This window comes from Schistocerca serialis, chromosome 9 (genome assembly GCF_023864345.2).
Source record: "Schistocerca serialis cubense isolate TAMUIC-IGC-003099 chromosome 9, iqSchSeri2.2, whole genome shotgun sequence".
NCBI lineage: Eukaryota > Metazoa > Arthropoda > Insecta > Orthoptera > Acrididae > Schistocerca > Schistocerca serialis.
Window position 1 is genome coordinate 352,898,741 of NC_064646.1, and position 17,137 is coordinate 352,915,877.

At 41.7% G+C, this 17,137-nt stretch overlaps 1 protein-coding gene across 1 annotated transcript in view; it reads left to right on the top strand.

Moving 5' to 3' along the window:
- Positions 1 to 17,137, top strand: part of LOC126418465 (DNA-directed RNA polymerase III subunit RPC2) — a 187,262-nt gene that overhangs the window by 22,254 nt on the left and 147,871 nt on the right. Inside the window, exons 3-4 of the mRNA XM_050085233.1 lie at positions 6,462 to 6,638; positions 17,003 to 17,126. Coding sequence (XP_049941190.1) covers positions 6,462 to 6,638; positions 17,003 to 17,126 — 301 coding nt within the window. The remainder of the gene's footprint in view (positions 1 to 6,461; positions 6,639 to 17,002; positions 17,127 to 17,137) is intronic.

The window sequence follows — 17,137 nt, forward strand, 5'->3', positions numbered from 1 at the left end:
GGACGACAATTCGCGCCCCCATCATGCACGCCTTGTGAATGACTTCCTTCAGGATAATGACAGTGCTCGACTAGAGTGGCCAGCATGTTCTCCAGACATGAACATGCCTGGGACAGATTGGAAAGGGCTGTTTATGGACGACGTGACCCACCAACCACTCTGAGGAATCTATGCCGAATTGCCATTGAGGAGTGGGACAATCTGGACCGACAGTGCCTTGATGAACTTGTGGGTAGTATGCCACAACGAATACAGGCATGCATCAATGGAAGAGGACGTGCTACTGGGTATTAGAGGTAGTGGTGTGTGTACAGCAATCTGGACCACCACCTCTGAAGGTCTCGCTGTATGGTGGTACAACATGCAATGTGTGGTTGTCATGAGCAATAAAAAGGGCGGAAATGATGTTTATGTTGATCTCTATTCAAATTTTCTGTACAGGTTCTGGAACTTTCAGAACTGAGCCAATGCAAAACTTTTTTTGATAGGTGAACAATGAGTTGATGAGGGCACTAAGGATGTTACATGTACTTAGTTCTACACCAGCATCTTCCAACTTGCCACTGAGAATGCCGATGCCACCAAACCATGTTGCAGTAGTTCCACATTTTGGATGTTATAAACACTTCAAAATACAATTGGATCTTGTGAAGCATTGGTGAATTTATTTCTCTTTGAGCTGTACAGAGTCTACGCTAAAGAAGAAACATCACAATCTACATCTACATTTATACTCCGCAAGCCACCCAATGGTGTGTGGCGGAGGGCACTTTACGTGCCACTGTCATTACCTCCCTTTCCTGTTCCACTCGCGCATGGTTCGTGGGAAGAACGACAGCCGGAAAGCCTCCGTGCGCGCTCGAATTTCTCTAATTTTAAATTCATGATCTCCTCGGGAGCTATAAGTAGGGGGAAGCAATATATTCGATACCTCATCCAGAAACGCCCCCTCTTGAAACCTGGACACCAAGCTACACCGCGATGCAGAGCGCCTCTCTTGAAGAGTCTGTCACTTGAGTTTGCTATACATCTCCGTAACACTATCACGCTTACCAAGTAACCCTGTGATGAAACGCGCCACTCTTCTTTGGATCTTCTCTATCTCCTCTGTCAACCTGACCTGGTACAGATCCCACAATGGTGAGCGAGCATTTTGTAAGCCACCTCCTTCGTTGATGGACTACATTTTCTAAGGACTCTCCTAATTAATCTCAGCCTGGCACCAGCCTTACCAACAATTAATTTTATACGATCATTCCACTTCAAATCGTTCCTACGCATACTCCCAGATATTTTACAGAAGTAACTGCTACCAGTGTTTGTTCCACTATCATATAATCATACAGTAAAGGATCCTTCTTTCTATATATTCGCAATACATTACATTTGTCTATGTTAAGGGTCAGTCGCCACTCCCTGCGCCAAGTGCCTATCCACTGCAGATCCTCCTGCATTTCGCTGCAATTTTCTGATGCTGCAACTTCTCTGTATACTACAGCATCATCCACGAAAAGCCTCATGGAATTTCCGACACTATCTACTGGGTCATTTATATATATTGTGAAAAGCAATGGTTCCATAACACTCCCCTGTGGTATGCTATGTTGTGTTTGCTAGAAACTCTTCAATCCAGCCACACAGCTGGTCTGATATTCCATAGGCTTTTACTTTGTTTATTAGGCGACAGTGCGGAACTGTATCAAACGCCTTCCGGAAGTGAAGGAAAATGGATCTATCTGGGAGCCTGTATCTAATATTTTCTGGGTCTCATGAAGAAATAAAGTGAGTTGGGTCTAACACGATCGCTGTTTCCAAAATCCATGTTGATTCCTAGAGAGTAGATTCTGGGTTTCCAGAAATGACATGATACGCGAGCAAAAAACATGTTCCAAAATTCTACAACAGATCAGTGTTAGAGATATAGGCCTATAGTTTTGAGCATCTGCTCAATGACCCTTCTCGAAAACTGGGACTACCTGTGCTCTTTTCCAATCATTTGGAACCTTCTGTTCCTCTAGAGACTTGCAGTACATGGCTGTTAGAAGGGGGGCAAGTTCTTTCGCGTACTCTGTGTAGAATCGAATTTGTATCCCGTCAGGTCCAGTGGACTTTCCTCTGTTGAGTGATTTCAGTTGCTTTTCTATTCCTTGGACACTTATTTCGATGTCAGCCATTTTTTCGTTCGTGCGAGAATTTAGAGAAGGAACTGCAGTGCGGTCTTCCTCTGTGAAACAGCTTTGGAAAAAGGTGTTTAGTATTTCAGCTTTACGCGTGTCATCCTCTGTTTCAATGCCACCATCATCCCAGAGTGTCTGGATATGCTGTTTCGATCCACTTACTGATTTAACGAGAACTTCCTAGGATTTTCTGTCAAGTCAGTACATAGAATTTTACTTTCAAATTCACTGAATGCTTTACGCATAGCCCTCCTTACGCTAACTTTGACATCGTTTAGGTTCTGTTTGTCTGAGAGGTTTTGGCTGCGTTTAAATTTGCAGTGAAGCTCTCTTTGCGTTCGCAGTAGTTTCCTAACTTTGCTGTTGAACCACAGTGGGTTTTTCCCGTCCCTCACAGTTTTACTCAGCACATACCTGTCTAAAACGCATTTTACGATTGCCTTGAACTTTTTGCATAAACACTCAACATTGTCAGTGTCGGAACAGAAATTTTTGTTTTGATCTGTTAGGTAGTCTGAAATCTGCCTCCTGTTACTCTTGCTAAACAGAAAAACCTTCCTCCCTTTTTTTATATTCCTATTTACTTCCATATTCATGGATGCTGCAATGGCCTTATGATCACTGATTCCCTGTACTGCACTTGCAGAGTCGAAAAGTTCGGGTCTGTTTGTTATCAGTAGGTCCAAGATGTTATCTCCACGAGTCGATTCTCTGTTTAATTGCTCGAGGTAATGTTCGGATAGTGCACTCAGTATAATGTCACTTGATGCTCTGTCCCTACCACCCGCCATAAACATCTGAGTGTCCCAGTCTATATCAGGTAAATTGAAATCTCCACCTGAGACTATAACACGCTGGGGAAATTTATGTGAAATGTATTCCAGATTTTCTCTCAGTTGTTCTGCCACTAATGCTGCTGAGTTGGGAGGTCGGTAAAAGGAGCCAATTATTAACCTAGCTCTGTTGTTGAGTATAACCTCCACCCATAATAATTCACAGGAACCATCCACTTCTATTTCACTACAGGATGAACTACTGCTAACAGCGACAAACACGCCACCACCGGTTGCATGCAATCTATCCTTTCTAAACACCGTCTGTGCCTTTGTAAACATTTCGGCAGAATTTATCTCTGGCTTCAGCCAGCTTTCTGTACCTATAATGATTTCAGCTTCGGTGCTTTCTATCAGCGCTTGAAGTTCCGGTACTTTACGAACGCAACTTCAACAGTTTACAATTACAATACCGATTGCTGCTTGGTCCCCACATGTCTTGACTTTGCCCCGCACCCTTTGAGGCTGTTGCCCTTTCTGTACTTGCCTGAGGCCATCTATCCTAAAAAACCGCCCAGTCCATGCCACACAGCCCCTGCTACCCGTGTAGCTGACTGCTGGGTGTAGTTGACTCGTGACCTATTCAGCGGAACCCAAAACCCCACCACCCTATGGCGCAAGTCGAGGAATCTGCAGCCCACACGGTCACAGAACCGTCTCAGCCTCTGATTCCGACCCCCCACTCGGCTTTGTACCAAAGGTCCGCAATTAGTCCTGTTGATGATGCTGCAGATGGTGAGCTCTGCTTTCATCCCGCTAGCGTGACTGGCAGTCTACACCAAATCAGATAGCTGCCAGAAGCCAGAGAGGATTTCCTCCGATCCATAGAGGACCCTTTCCACATCTGGAATGACTCCCCCTGGTATGCACACGGAGTACACATTGGTTTTCTTCCCCTGCCTTCCAGCCATATCCCTAAGGGGCCCCATTACGCACCTGACGTTGGAGCTCCCAACTACCAGGAAGCCCACCCTCTGCGACCGCCCGGATCTTGCAGACTGAGGGGCAACCTCTGGAACAGGAGAAGCAGCCATATCTGGCCAAAGATGAGTATCAGCCGGAGACAGAGCCTGAAACCTGTTCATCAGACAAACCAGAGAGGCCTTCCATTCAGCCCTCCGGAATGTTTTTCGCCCCCTGCCACACCTCGAGATGACCTCCCACTCTACCACGGGTGAGGGGTCAGCCTCAATGTGGACAGTATCCCGGGTAGCCACAGCCGTAGTCCGATCGGGGGATGCGTGGGACGAGCTGGCCGTCCCTGACAAACCCCTGTCCTAACCCCCACAGTGATGCCCATTGGCAACAGCCTCAAGCAGTGTGACCGAAGCCAACACTGCCTGAAGCTGGGAGCGAAGGGATGCCAACTCAGCCCGCATCCGAACACAGCAGTTGCAGTCCCTGTCCATGCAAAATACTGTTGTGCAAAGAACCTCTAAACTAATCTACAGAGAATGCAAACAATTTGACACAAAATTGAAATGGTTATTAAAATACAAGATTGCCTAGTAAATGCAGTAATGCTGCTACTTGCGCACTGCTGACACACTGCTCGGTGGCAGAAGGAGACTACGTGACTTTACACTATTCAGGTACTAAAACGCAATGCTACCCCTCTCAAATACTATAATTTGCCCGAAATTTATGAATCAAACAATGCAAGTACCCAAAAACACGCAAAGAAATTAAGAATTAAACTATGTAACAAATAAGTGAGCTAAGAGTATACGACTTGCTGCTGGCAGCTGCTTATCCTACGGCGGCAGGGAGCACACTGGATGAACTGTGTATCTTTTTAGAGAGTAATTATCAGTAATGGTTACTTGCTTTTGATGTCAGTATGTTTGTTTTATTGTAATTAAATAAAAATTAATTTACTACAAAATTATCCATGCAAAACTAACATCGGATAAGTCTCAGTGCCAGTAAGAAAACAATCCTTGAAGTAAAAATAAACAATTGATCCAGAGCCTGATTTGCCATGGCTACCTTTTTATAGCTTGTTTTGCAAGTAAGTTCAGTTCCAGGAAAATTTAAGATCTAAATTCTGCATTACATTAGGTAAAGAAATAGGTAAACAGCAAGTAATGATGTGTGGGGCCTTGAGTTAGATCCAGTGTGATAGTAGTGAGTCGTGTCCATTCTAAAAGAACTAAAAGCATACTGCAACTGAGGTTAGTTTGTGTTTTTTTTGGCTGTATATGTATATTAAACTGCAGTTATGTTATGGACAAAAAAAAAACTTGGGTTGTAAAGAAATACCAGGAATATGTATTTATGTTTGGATCATTAATTACTGTTTACCCATTAAATAGATAAAGGCAATAATTTGAGAGATATTACGGTATGTTAGAAAAATTGCATAGTTTTTCTTGCAATACTTGCTGTTATAATCATTGCTTTTGGTTTACAACTTAGTAATTAAAACCATGGATTACGGAAATTAAATATTTATGTTTACTTAGAGTGATGTATATCTTGGATTTAACAACCAAGGTTATGTGGAAATGTTAAAGAACTTCATGTGATGCAAGGTTGCATTAAACAATACATAAAATGGGACAGTATTTTGTAATGTTAAAGATATGCCATGAATTTTACTTCTTGTGATGCCTGCCATCCTTTTGTATTTCTAGGAAAAGATTTAAGCATGTGTGGACAAAAAAATTGATTTGTAAAATTAAATTGTGCCATATTGCACTATTTGACTAATAAAGCAGACTATTTTGTTTATCACACAATTCTTTTTAGAACCTGTATGTACATGAATATGTAAGCAGTTGTAATTAAATATTGCAACATTGCAGTTTTGTTCAGCAATTGCTTGTTTCAATTGAAGTAATTCTCTTGGATGGCACCTTTATTCAGAACTAATTTTAATTGTTGACCACAATTTTGTGTACTACTTAGCAGAAAATTTGAAATTTAAAACTGTCATTTATGGAGAATATGCTGAAATGTATGAGTTCATAATCAGATTTTGAATGAGGGATGAGGGAGTACATTTTTTGTATTAATTTCCAGGTAATTCATGTTATACTTTAGTAGTAAATAATTGTGTACTTTGTGTTCCTCTATAGCCACAAGTTTCTGACTAGTTGCTTCCTATAAAACTTAAAATTTCCACAGTCCCCTTCCACCACCATTTTGTTTATTAGAGGAAAACTACTGTGAATTGTTTTAAGATATATTGTCTTTAATTATTCCATGTTTCCTGTGTTCATATTCCACTTTTTATGCTTGATGGTTAGGTAGCTTTCACCATTTCCATATGGTTTAACATATTGAATTCTCACTTCTGTCTGGAGATTTTTAGTATCATCTCTGTGTGAACTCAACACTGAATAAATGTGTTTATATATTTTCCTTTCATTGCATTTGTAATGTGAACAATGGTATAATACCTTTGCAGCTTATGATGAGCTTTCTTTTTCTTTCTGTAATGATGCAGGTACCTGAATGTAACAGTCGGTACACCTGATGTTGAAGAAGGTTTCAATATTTCCAAGGGTACAACACCTCATGAGTGCAGGCTACGTGACATGACATATTCAGCTCCAATAACTGTAGATATTGAATACACAAGAGGTAATCAAAGAGTTGTTCGAAATGGGCTCCTCATAGGCAGGTATGGAAATTTTGTGATGTTAAAAAGTTAAGACCAGTGTTAAATGATGTAATTATAGTTGAGATAACACTTGAAAGTTCTAGAATGCAAATAATGGAAAGAATAAAGTTAATTACTCAATGTATGTTGGAGCTGTTGGATGGTAAACAAGACAGAAAATGTTACATAATTTTTGGATGATGTCCATCTTTAGAGCTGTTGAACACAGCGCGCGCGCCCACACACACACACACACACACACACACACACACACACACACACACACATATGTACAGACACATTATTCCAACCAATTACATTGTTTCCCCAGGGGCCTCACAGTTCAGTTCGTATGTGGCACACACAAGGTCCCAAGCTATTGCTTGCTTCCCGGGCTCCATTTCTTCCTCACTCCTTCCCCGTTGTCCCCTCCTTCTCTATTGATGTTCTTATTTCTGTTTATCTGGCTGTCCACCTGGTTTCCTATATTCCTTGAGGTTTTGTTCCTTTTGTCTGTTTTCTTTCATCATTTTTGGTGTTTTTAACACCCCTTTTGGATTGACCTCCACTACTAAATTTTCTGTCTTTAGTGTGAGCCATTTGGGGAAGAACTCCCTCTTGAGTGTGTAAGGTGTGGATTCCCCCCCCCCCTCCCCCCCTTCTTTACCCTCTTCCTTCCCCACCATAGCCCCCTCTGCCCCATTCGGTCACGAGCACGTGTAGCCAGTTCGTGTGGTGCAGTTACGTACCCATCTGTCTGAGCCCCCTGACAACACAGGGATCACACTACTGATACTTGAGCTGTTGCCTCCCCATATATGCCTTGGAGTGGTTGCTTGTCATCCTGGAGCATTGGAACTCCTGGCCATGGCTGCTGTACCTGATGGCTCTTTCTGTGGCTGTGTGGCACCCACAGGGAGACTCCCTGATTGTAGTGGGTGGTATTGAGGTGGATGCCTGGCGCACGGAGCGTGTCAAGCTGCAAAAATCTGTCCGTTTTAAAATGGCCATCTCTTTGTGTGATAATAGAGCGTTGAATGCTTCTTCGTATGAATCTGCAGGCTTCCCTTCCCTGGCTACAGCCTGAGAGGAGGTCCAGGCTCGTCGTCTTGTCTGTACTACAACGGACAGAGACACATCCACCACCAGAAAGCTGTAATTTTTTGTGGTGAATATCGAGGACAAGTTGGCAAAGTGGAGTCTCACAGTGAAATATGGTGATCAAAGCTTCTTCTGCAGCCCAGTCTGCAGTTCTTTGTGCTTATGATCATTTTGATGATGTTCCAGTATCTATTACCCCTCACTAGTCTCTGGATATGGCCCAGGGAATGATGTTTCATGGGGATCTCATCATACAAACTGATGAGGAACTCCAGTCTAAACTGGAATGATGCTGCTTTAATTTTGTTTGACATGTGTAGATGGGTCATAAAGACAACCACACAGATACTGGTGCCTTTATTCGTCCCCCAGAGGAGTTCAGGGTTCTGTGTTAACAAGGTGATGTGAAGTCGTACATCCCATCACCCATGAGGTGATTACGGTGCTTGCATTTTGGACATACATCTTCCCACCATATGATGGACCATCTGTGTGGTGGTTGTTTTCTGCCATCTTTGTGTGTAAATTGTCATGACTGCCACTCTCCACACTCGCCAGATTTCCCAGCTTACAACAAAGAAAAGAAGGCCCAAGAGTATAAGTCCCTGCACAGTCTTATCTTATGCCTAGGCTCACCAAAAATATGACCAACTCCACCCAGTATTGATGTCTTCTACTGTTGCCTGTTACATCCTTTCCCCATCCTACCTCTTTCTTCCACCATTCCCGGCCCCCCCCCTCTGTCCCCCGCAGATCCCACCCTCTCACCTCCAGGCACTGCTCCCTTCACCAGCCAAAGAAGTGTTCTTCTTCTTCGGCACTTGCTAGTGATGGGGCTTCTTTTCTGGAACAGAGTGTATATGACCTGGGCCAACCGGATAAAACCCGGGAATTTTTTCATCCGGGAGAAAGCTGGGAAAAACACGGGAATTTTACAGAATTCAGGGAATTTTTCATTGTTTTTGCTTTCAGTGAAATTTTTGTAATTTTGACTATTAAGAATTGATTCTCTAGCAAAGAATGTTACTGTATCCTGCTACTGGAGAATGATACTGAAGCAATAAAAAATAAATGAGAGGAAAAAAAAAAACTTTAGTGACAAAGGAAATGCGCCATTTACAACAAAACACCTTGCACGCATAAACGTCTACAAACAACAAAAATGTGTCAAAGGCCTTTGGGTGAAGACTTTGTAATACTTCGTAACAATAAACTGCTTTCTATGAGTGTGACGTCACAACTGTTTACATTAGGTTCATTTGACCAGTTGCCAGTGGGCTCATGCGTATGCACAGTTGACTCGCATATGAGCAGTACCTTCTCCTGCTTCCCGCTGCTTGAAGTATGGCTGTTAGCTGTATCGGCAGTAGTAGCAAGCACCCGGATGCTAATAAGAAAAATTTTTCTCACGTGCCCTAGCTGCCAGATTCGCAAATGTGCAGAGTTGTAGTGGGCAGGAGGTTAGTGTTTGCATTAACTGATTTTGCTGTTTCCTCTTCGTTTACAGCTCCCACGTCAAATGAAAACAAAATGAATTTTTGCGGCTGGGAACAGATTCCTGCGGCCAGGAGCTGTCAAGCGAATTATAATAAATTTACATAATTATGGAGGTCAAAAATATATTATTAGTTTCAGTTTTCTGATTTTATTTTATTTTCAGGTTATTAGCTGTCAAGCAGTAATTGCCTTGCAGAACAATGATGTTATTTTTGTCAGTTTGCTAAAGAAATTTGGCTTCCGCTGAGGCAATCAGTTTATTTGAAACAAAGTGTTTCGTTCCACAGTATTGGCTAGTTCCAACTATTTGCTGAATTTCAAGTGCACGTTTTCATCTTCTGCCATGTATGGCATTATGCCATAATAAAGAACCAAATATGAGATACTACAGTACTGGTACTCGAAGAAAATTTACATCCCAAAAACCTCACTGAAAAGTGTAATGTCAGGTGGGATGTGCTTCATCGTGAATCTGGAAAAAATCAATGGATTTCAGTATGGTTTATGAAATTCTGATGCTCTTGGAGCATCCTCTGATTCTGATGTCCTGTTTCTTTTATGGCGTAATGTAAGTTCACTTAATGCTTTATACATACGACCTTGCAGGCTTCCTACACCATTGCAGCTGCACACGCACAATAACACCTGTTTTCTGGCGCTCTCTGGCAACTGCTAAAGCAAACCTTTTTCTAACAGTCTCGGGATAGTATTGTGAATGGTGGTTCAAAAAGCGTTACTTTCAAAGTAACATTCTTTATACGCAAGATGAATTATGTTACATGTGAAAAAGTGGAATGAATTTCTTAAATCACTGAGCATTTAAAACAGAACACTTCGAGGACCAGCCAGTTACAAGAATTTTGAGACCAGAAGACCAGACATTTATGTCACTATTTTAAATTTCTAATGTATCTTAAAGTATAACACATGGAAAAAAAAGATCAATATTACATGTGAAAGCTTAGCTTATCTTGTAGCTTATTAATCTTAGAGACCGATATGTACGTGAAAGCTTATCTTTTCATGTAGCTATAGTATGTATATTAATGTAAACCATTAACTTTACCTCTTTGTGTTTTTGCGCTACGTAACAGTGATCTTGCTATTGGCTGATTGTAAAATGTGTCCTATGCTCTGAATATCTGCTGTCATCGGCTGGCAAGATCACGTGGCATGAGATATGACTGGCTTACAAAAGGACATCACAATCTCGATTTCAACACTCCAGAAACTAACGTGCTGTGTTCAGTGCAATTCGAATTTGTACTTTCGTAATATGGAAATATGCAGCGTATATGTTGCTGCACATCAAAAGTCTTTCCAAAACTTCTCTCCCCCGTTTCTGTTTTTTTAACCTGGGTAGTTCTACACCAGTGTATAAATCGTTAACCATTCAAAGGATTGATAAGTTTTACAGTTCCAAAGGAAAAATCTACAGAAAACCTACTGTCACTTCGCACGGAAAAAGTGTATTTTCGCCTGGGAAAAAGTATATTTTTTAAAAGGGATTTCAGGAAAAATCTGGAATTTTTTTGATTGTCCATGTATACATCCTGGGTAACCCTTCCCCTGGTGTCTCTCAGGCCAGAGGCCTGCTACCACTCAGCCACTGGATGTGGGCTGCAAGGTCATCTGCTCTCTTTCAGTTCCGGATCTTGCAGATGTCCGCTGTCCCTCTGTGCCTTGCCCTCATCAGCCTCTGAAAGAGAGGAAGAAGAAACATAAGTCCCAGGATAAGGGACCACAGTGCCCCTGGAGCTACCATCTCTCCCTTCGCAACATGAGTCTGACATATTATTTATGGATGTCGCTCCATCCTTATCAATGACAACCACTGACCCAATGGCATGACCTCCCTTTGTCCTCTTTGTCTAATCTGGACTCCCGCCACACAATAATCCAGTGGATTTGCAATGAATATTACTGTCACCTACTGGAAATACAACAACTTGTTTCCTCCTATTGTGCATTCTGTCTTGCTCTTCAAGAAACTCACTTCCATGATGACTACTCTCCAAAGATACATGGTTGTTTGGCATTCTATCAGAACCATACTGACCCCAAGGTAGCATCTGGAAGGAACTGCACTTTGTTTCACACTGATGTCATTAGTGACTGGATCCCCCTTCTTACCAACCTGAAAGCAGTAGTGGTACAAGTGCGAACGATCCCAACAATCATCATTTACCATGTCTACCTCCCTCCATGTAGGCCACTTCCTTATGGTGGACTGCCTACCTTAATACAGCAACTCCTGCCCCCATGTCTCCTCCTCAGAGACTTTAATGCTCCCCACCCCCTGTGGAGGGTAGCGGTCTTCTAATTGAACCAACTTATTACACACTTTGATTTGTATGCTCTCAGTGACGATTCCCCTATTTACTTCAGTGCCACTCATTGCACCTTTTCTGCTATTGATCTCACGATGCCTTCCCCTGCTCTCATAGTTTCCCTACATTGTTCACCCATGACGATCTTTGTGACAGTGGCTACTTTACAGTGATTCTATCCTTCCCCTACCACTGCCAGGCAGAGAGAGAGGCATTCTGCAGAGTCAATTGGCCTTCATACATGTCTGCTATGCACTTCTATACCCTTCTCTGTGGGTGTGCAAGATATCTCTGACATCGTTCTTCATTTTGCTGGCACTGCTGTCCCCCTATTCACAGACCCCCTCATCATCGACTGGTACTGTGGTGGACCAAGGACGTAGATGGGCATTGCAGTGATTTAAATGATGCCCTCTAAAGACCAACTTTATTGTTTTTAAACCTTTGCATACTAAGGCTCGCTACCTTATTAAGCAGAGTAAAAAAGGAATGCTGGGAGCAGTATGTCTCCTCCCTGGGGATGTATACCTCTTTATCGCAGGTTTAGTCCAAGCTCCATAGTCTTCTGGGCTGGCAGCAACAATCAACTGTCCTGGGTCTTATCTTACAGGGTGCTCTGTGCACTGATCCTTGCAGAACTCCTCCCGACACACTATGGGACAGCATCAACATCCTCTTCCTATCCTGCTACCTTTCTCTGGCAGAAACAAGGAGTTGAAGAAACCCCCCTCTGTCTTAACCCCCACCAAACTGAAGCCTATAAGAACCCTTCACTGAATGGGAACTTTTGCAGGCTCTACCTCTTCACATGACATGGCCTCAGGCGCCACAGTCAGATGACCCAACTCTTGGATGTTACCTAGAGACAACATCTAGTCAGGGCCTTCAATGCATTTGACTCACGGGTGCCTTCCCCTCGCAATGCCAAGACAGCATAGCTACTCTCATCCTTAAGCCTGGCATGAAACCAAATGTCTCTCAACAGCTGCCAAGTGATTAGTCTGAGCAACTGCTCAAGAGGATGATTATTTTCCGATTACTTTGGATATTCGAATCTTGGGGCCTTTTGTTTCCGTATCAATGTCGCTTCTGGGAAGGATAATCTACAACTGACCATTTACTCAGATAGGAAACAACAATGCGACAAGCTTTTACTGACTGCTGATGCCTTGTCGCAGTCTACTTTGACGTGCATAAGGCATATGACATGGCTTGGCATTGTCGTGTTTTAGTTACCCTCCATGACTGGGGCTTTAGCAGGCTCCTTCCAATTTTTTTACTTGAGTTTTTAGCTCACCTGCTCTTTCAGGTTAGAACTGGTACTTCGCTCAGCACCCCTTGGATTCAGGAGAACAGTATCCCATAGGGTTCTGTGTTAAGTGTTGCACTCATCCTCATCACCATCAAAGGGCTTGTAACCTCTGTTGGGCCTCTGGTTGCCGCTGTGTTGTATGTTGATGAGTTTTGCATCTGATGCAACTCCCACTTGGTAGCATCTGCTGAATGCAAGCTCCAAGGCACCATCAAACAGACCTCCGTGTGGGCCCTTTCCCATGGCTTCCAGTTTTCATCCTCCAAAATGCGTGTTACGCATTTTTTCTGTTGATCCATAATACATCCCATCCAGAACTTTATTTATATGGATATACTTATATGGATATGGTGTCTGTTCTTTCGGACATGTCCGAAAGAACAGAACCATATCCATAAAAGTATATCATTCTGGCAATACTGGCCATGACTTTCTTCTTCTTTGCAGATGCACACACATTCCCCGAACTCTTACGAGACTTGGTAAGAATGTCTTCCACAAGTAATGAATGTGTTGGGGTGGAACACTATGAATGTAGTGTGTGGACATACAAGATGAGAATGTGGGTCTCGCAGGAGTTGTGCACGAGATAGCCCCTGCAGTCGCGCTATTCTCTTTGTCCTCGGTGGCTCAGATGGATAGAGCGCCTGCCATGTAATCAGGAGATCCCAGGTTCGAGTCCCAGTCGGGGCACACATTTTCACCTGTCCCCATCGATATAATTCTAATTTCGTTTAGAACTTTATTTAGCCAACCAGTGCCTAGATGTTGTAGCACAGTACCATTTCTTGGACCTTCTTTTTGATAAAAAGCTGATGCGGTTGCCCCATATTCACCACCTGAAGACTACTTGCATGTGGAATCTTAATGCTCTCTGCCTTCTTGCCCTAGACATCTTGGGGTACAGACCGTGCTACTCTTCTCCATCTTTACACACTCTGATTTTCTCCAGTTTAGGTTATGGATGTCAGGTTTATGCCTCAGTGGCTCCTTCCACTCTGAAACAACGAGACCCTATTCATCATTATGGGGTGTGTCCGGCTACTGGTGCCTTTTGCTCTAGACCCATTGACAGTCTCTTCTGAGAAGTGGGGATTCCTCCTCTGCTAATATGATAAAGCCAACTTCTAGTTTCTTATGCAATCACCATTTCACAATTCCCTGATCATCCCGTGTACCCCATCCTCTCTGCAAACAATGTCTCCCTCCTGATTCCTGTCCTTGGATGAGAATGCCACTTGCAATGTGTCTCACTTCCCTCTGTCAGGATCTCCATCTCAAGTTACTGAAAAGTGCCCCACGTAGTTCTCCTGCACCCCAACTCAGAAGGTGCCATTGGGTAAATGAAGCACTAACTGAAGTGCAAAAGTATAGTGAAGACTCCAGTTGTAATCTGAAAAAAAAGCCATTGTTACTACCTTTAACTCATCCCAAATGTACTCTGTGATGTCATCCTCTCAAGCTGTGTGTGTTACTTAAGGGAGTGGGAAGGGCAGAGGAAGCTTGAAAGAGTAATTATTTGCCACCTTACCTGGTTTGGTCATACCAATATTCAAGAAAGATAGAAGGAGTAATCCAATAATTACAGGTCCATATCATTAATGTTGATATGCAGCAGGCTTTTGGAATGTATATTTTTTGAAGATTATGAATTACCTCGAAGAGAGCAGCCTATTGACACACAGTCAACATGGATTTAGAAAACATCGTTCTTATGAAATACAACTAGCTCTTTACTCACACAAAGTGTTGATTGTTATTGAGAAGGGAATTCGTATTGATTCCGTATTTCTAGATTTCCAGAAGGCTTCCGTCACTGTACCACACAAGTGGGTTGTAGTGGAATTGCGTGCATCTCAGTTATATGACTGGATTCATGATTTTCCGTCAGAGAGGCCACAGTTTGTGGAAACTGACAGAAAGTCATTGAGTAAAACAGAAGTTATTTCTGATGTTCCTCAAGGTAGTGTTTATAGGCCCTGTGCAGTTCCTTATCAATATAAGCTATTGAGGAGACAATCTGTGCAGCCGTCTTGGGTTGTGTGCAGATGATGCTGTTGTTTATTGTCTAATAAAGTCATCAGAAGACCGAAACAAATTGCAAAATGATTTAGAACAGATACTTGTATGGTTAAAAAATTGGCAAATGGCCCTAAATAATGAAAAGTGTAAGGTCATCCTCCTGAGTGCTAGACGGACTCCATTGAGCTTTGGTTGCATGATAAATCAATAAAATCTAAAGGTCATAAATTTAAAAAAAATACCTACGTATTATAATTGCAGACAACTTAAATTGGAAATAACACACAGAAAATGTTGTGAGGAAGGCAAACCAAAGACAGCGTTTTATTCAGAGAAAACTTAGAAAATGTAACAGAAAGACATAGGTGCTCGTTTTTTCGACACACTGTTTGGGGTTGGAATAATAGAGAATTATTGTGAAGGTGGTTCAGTGAACCTTCTACCAGGCACTTAAGTGCGATTTGTAGAGTATCGATGTAGATGTGGATGTAAGTATCAGATTGGCAGTTTTCAGTAGCTTCAGCAGTTGCTACTCTACTATGAATATGCATAACTTGAACACGCTGGAGATAGCCATACAATAGGCATATTTGCTGCAGCTACATCTGATAGGTGTGTTTTATGATCTGATCTGCAGCAATATGTGTCTCCTAGGAATCAGTGCAGCACAATATAAATGAAGCTTTGTGAGGTGACTATCCATCCTAATGTGATCCATTCTTGCAGATGCACTTACTGATTATTTTATATAAAAAATAGTCTTCAAAGGGAGTATTTTAAGCCTTATATTCATCTGACATCAATGAATCCCTTAATAATTTGAGAAAAATATAACCTTTGTAAAATTACAAGTAATAAACATCAAAGATATGAAGCAGAACTCACATAAACTCCTCTCGAAGTCCAGTTTAATTTCAATTGTGGCACTGCGCATAAAATGTCATAAATATGGAAATGTATTTGATAGTATTTAGGGTGCGCATCTATAACAGTACACCTTAAAGCTTGCGTCCTAAGCACATTCTGTGTAGATTATGCAGAGTTAAAAAGATTCAGCACTTCCATTCTCATAGTGTTTTGCAAGCAGTGTGGCAAATGTAATCACCAAATACAGATTTACAGATTAACCATTGCATTGTCCAACACTTGTAGAGATAATGGAAACAACAAGATGTTCTGTCCTTATGCCTGAAATAGAGGAAATGTCCTAGCAAATAAAGAAAGTATTCGTGATGGGCGTCTTGTCATAAATTCATGTTCCTCTACATGCTGTTGCCTTTTTTAGAGTAAAAAAATTATATTGATGAGGGAATAATGGACAGGAAACAAGGTTATTAAAGCCTTTTACACAATTGAGGAAAACCTCCTTTTTCACTTGTTTAGGGGAAAGAAAATGGCATTAATCAAACTTTGCATATATTGGAAGTGTAGTGAGTGTTTTGGTGTAGTGTGCTGCTATCAGTATCAACATTTTAACAGCTTCCTTTTTACGCTATTGCATAAGCTCAGTTTGTAATATTTGCTAGTGACCTCAGTTCTATTTCAAGTTATGAAGTAATCAGTGTGGAAATTATTGAGAAGTAGAGTTTATTGCATATCCCCTAGGCTCCCTGTGGTCAGCTAGGTGCTCTATTTCATTATTTTTTAATTATTTTAACAGACTTTTACACAGTAATATGACCCAATAATATGACTTCTATATGTTATTTTTTGTCAAATGTGAATCAGTGCCAAAATTAAAACTCTGTGTTTATTTTAAACTATGGGTCTCTAATACTCTTCCACCACAATTACTGCTAAGCCACTTCAGTGCATTCCTTCACATCATCAGTCCTGTTGCACAGTCTACAGTTCATTGCTATCTATCCTATGTATTTTCCTGATGATAATCCTCATTTGCTTTCTACATATATTTTCCTTCCTGTGTTGTAACATTAAATCATTGTTGTTGATAGTGCAGGTATTTCAGCTAGAGCTAGAGCACTTGTATAGCACTTATTCCTTTGTCTTTGTATCTTAAGTCTATTTTCTTTACAAACAATTTTAAATATGATGACAAATATTTTCCTTAAATTTTTAATAATGTTGTGCAAAATAATTAAAATAATAGTACTCCATTTCAGGATGCCAATTATGCTTCGCAGCTCTAACTGTGTTCTTACTGGGAAAAGTCAGGCAGAACTGGCCAAGATGAATGAGTGTCCACTTGACCCAGGTGGCTATTTCATTGTCAGAGGACAAGAGAAAGTGAGTGATTA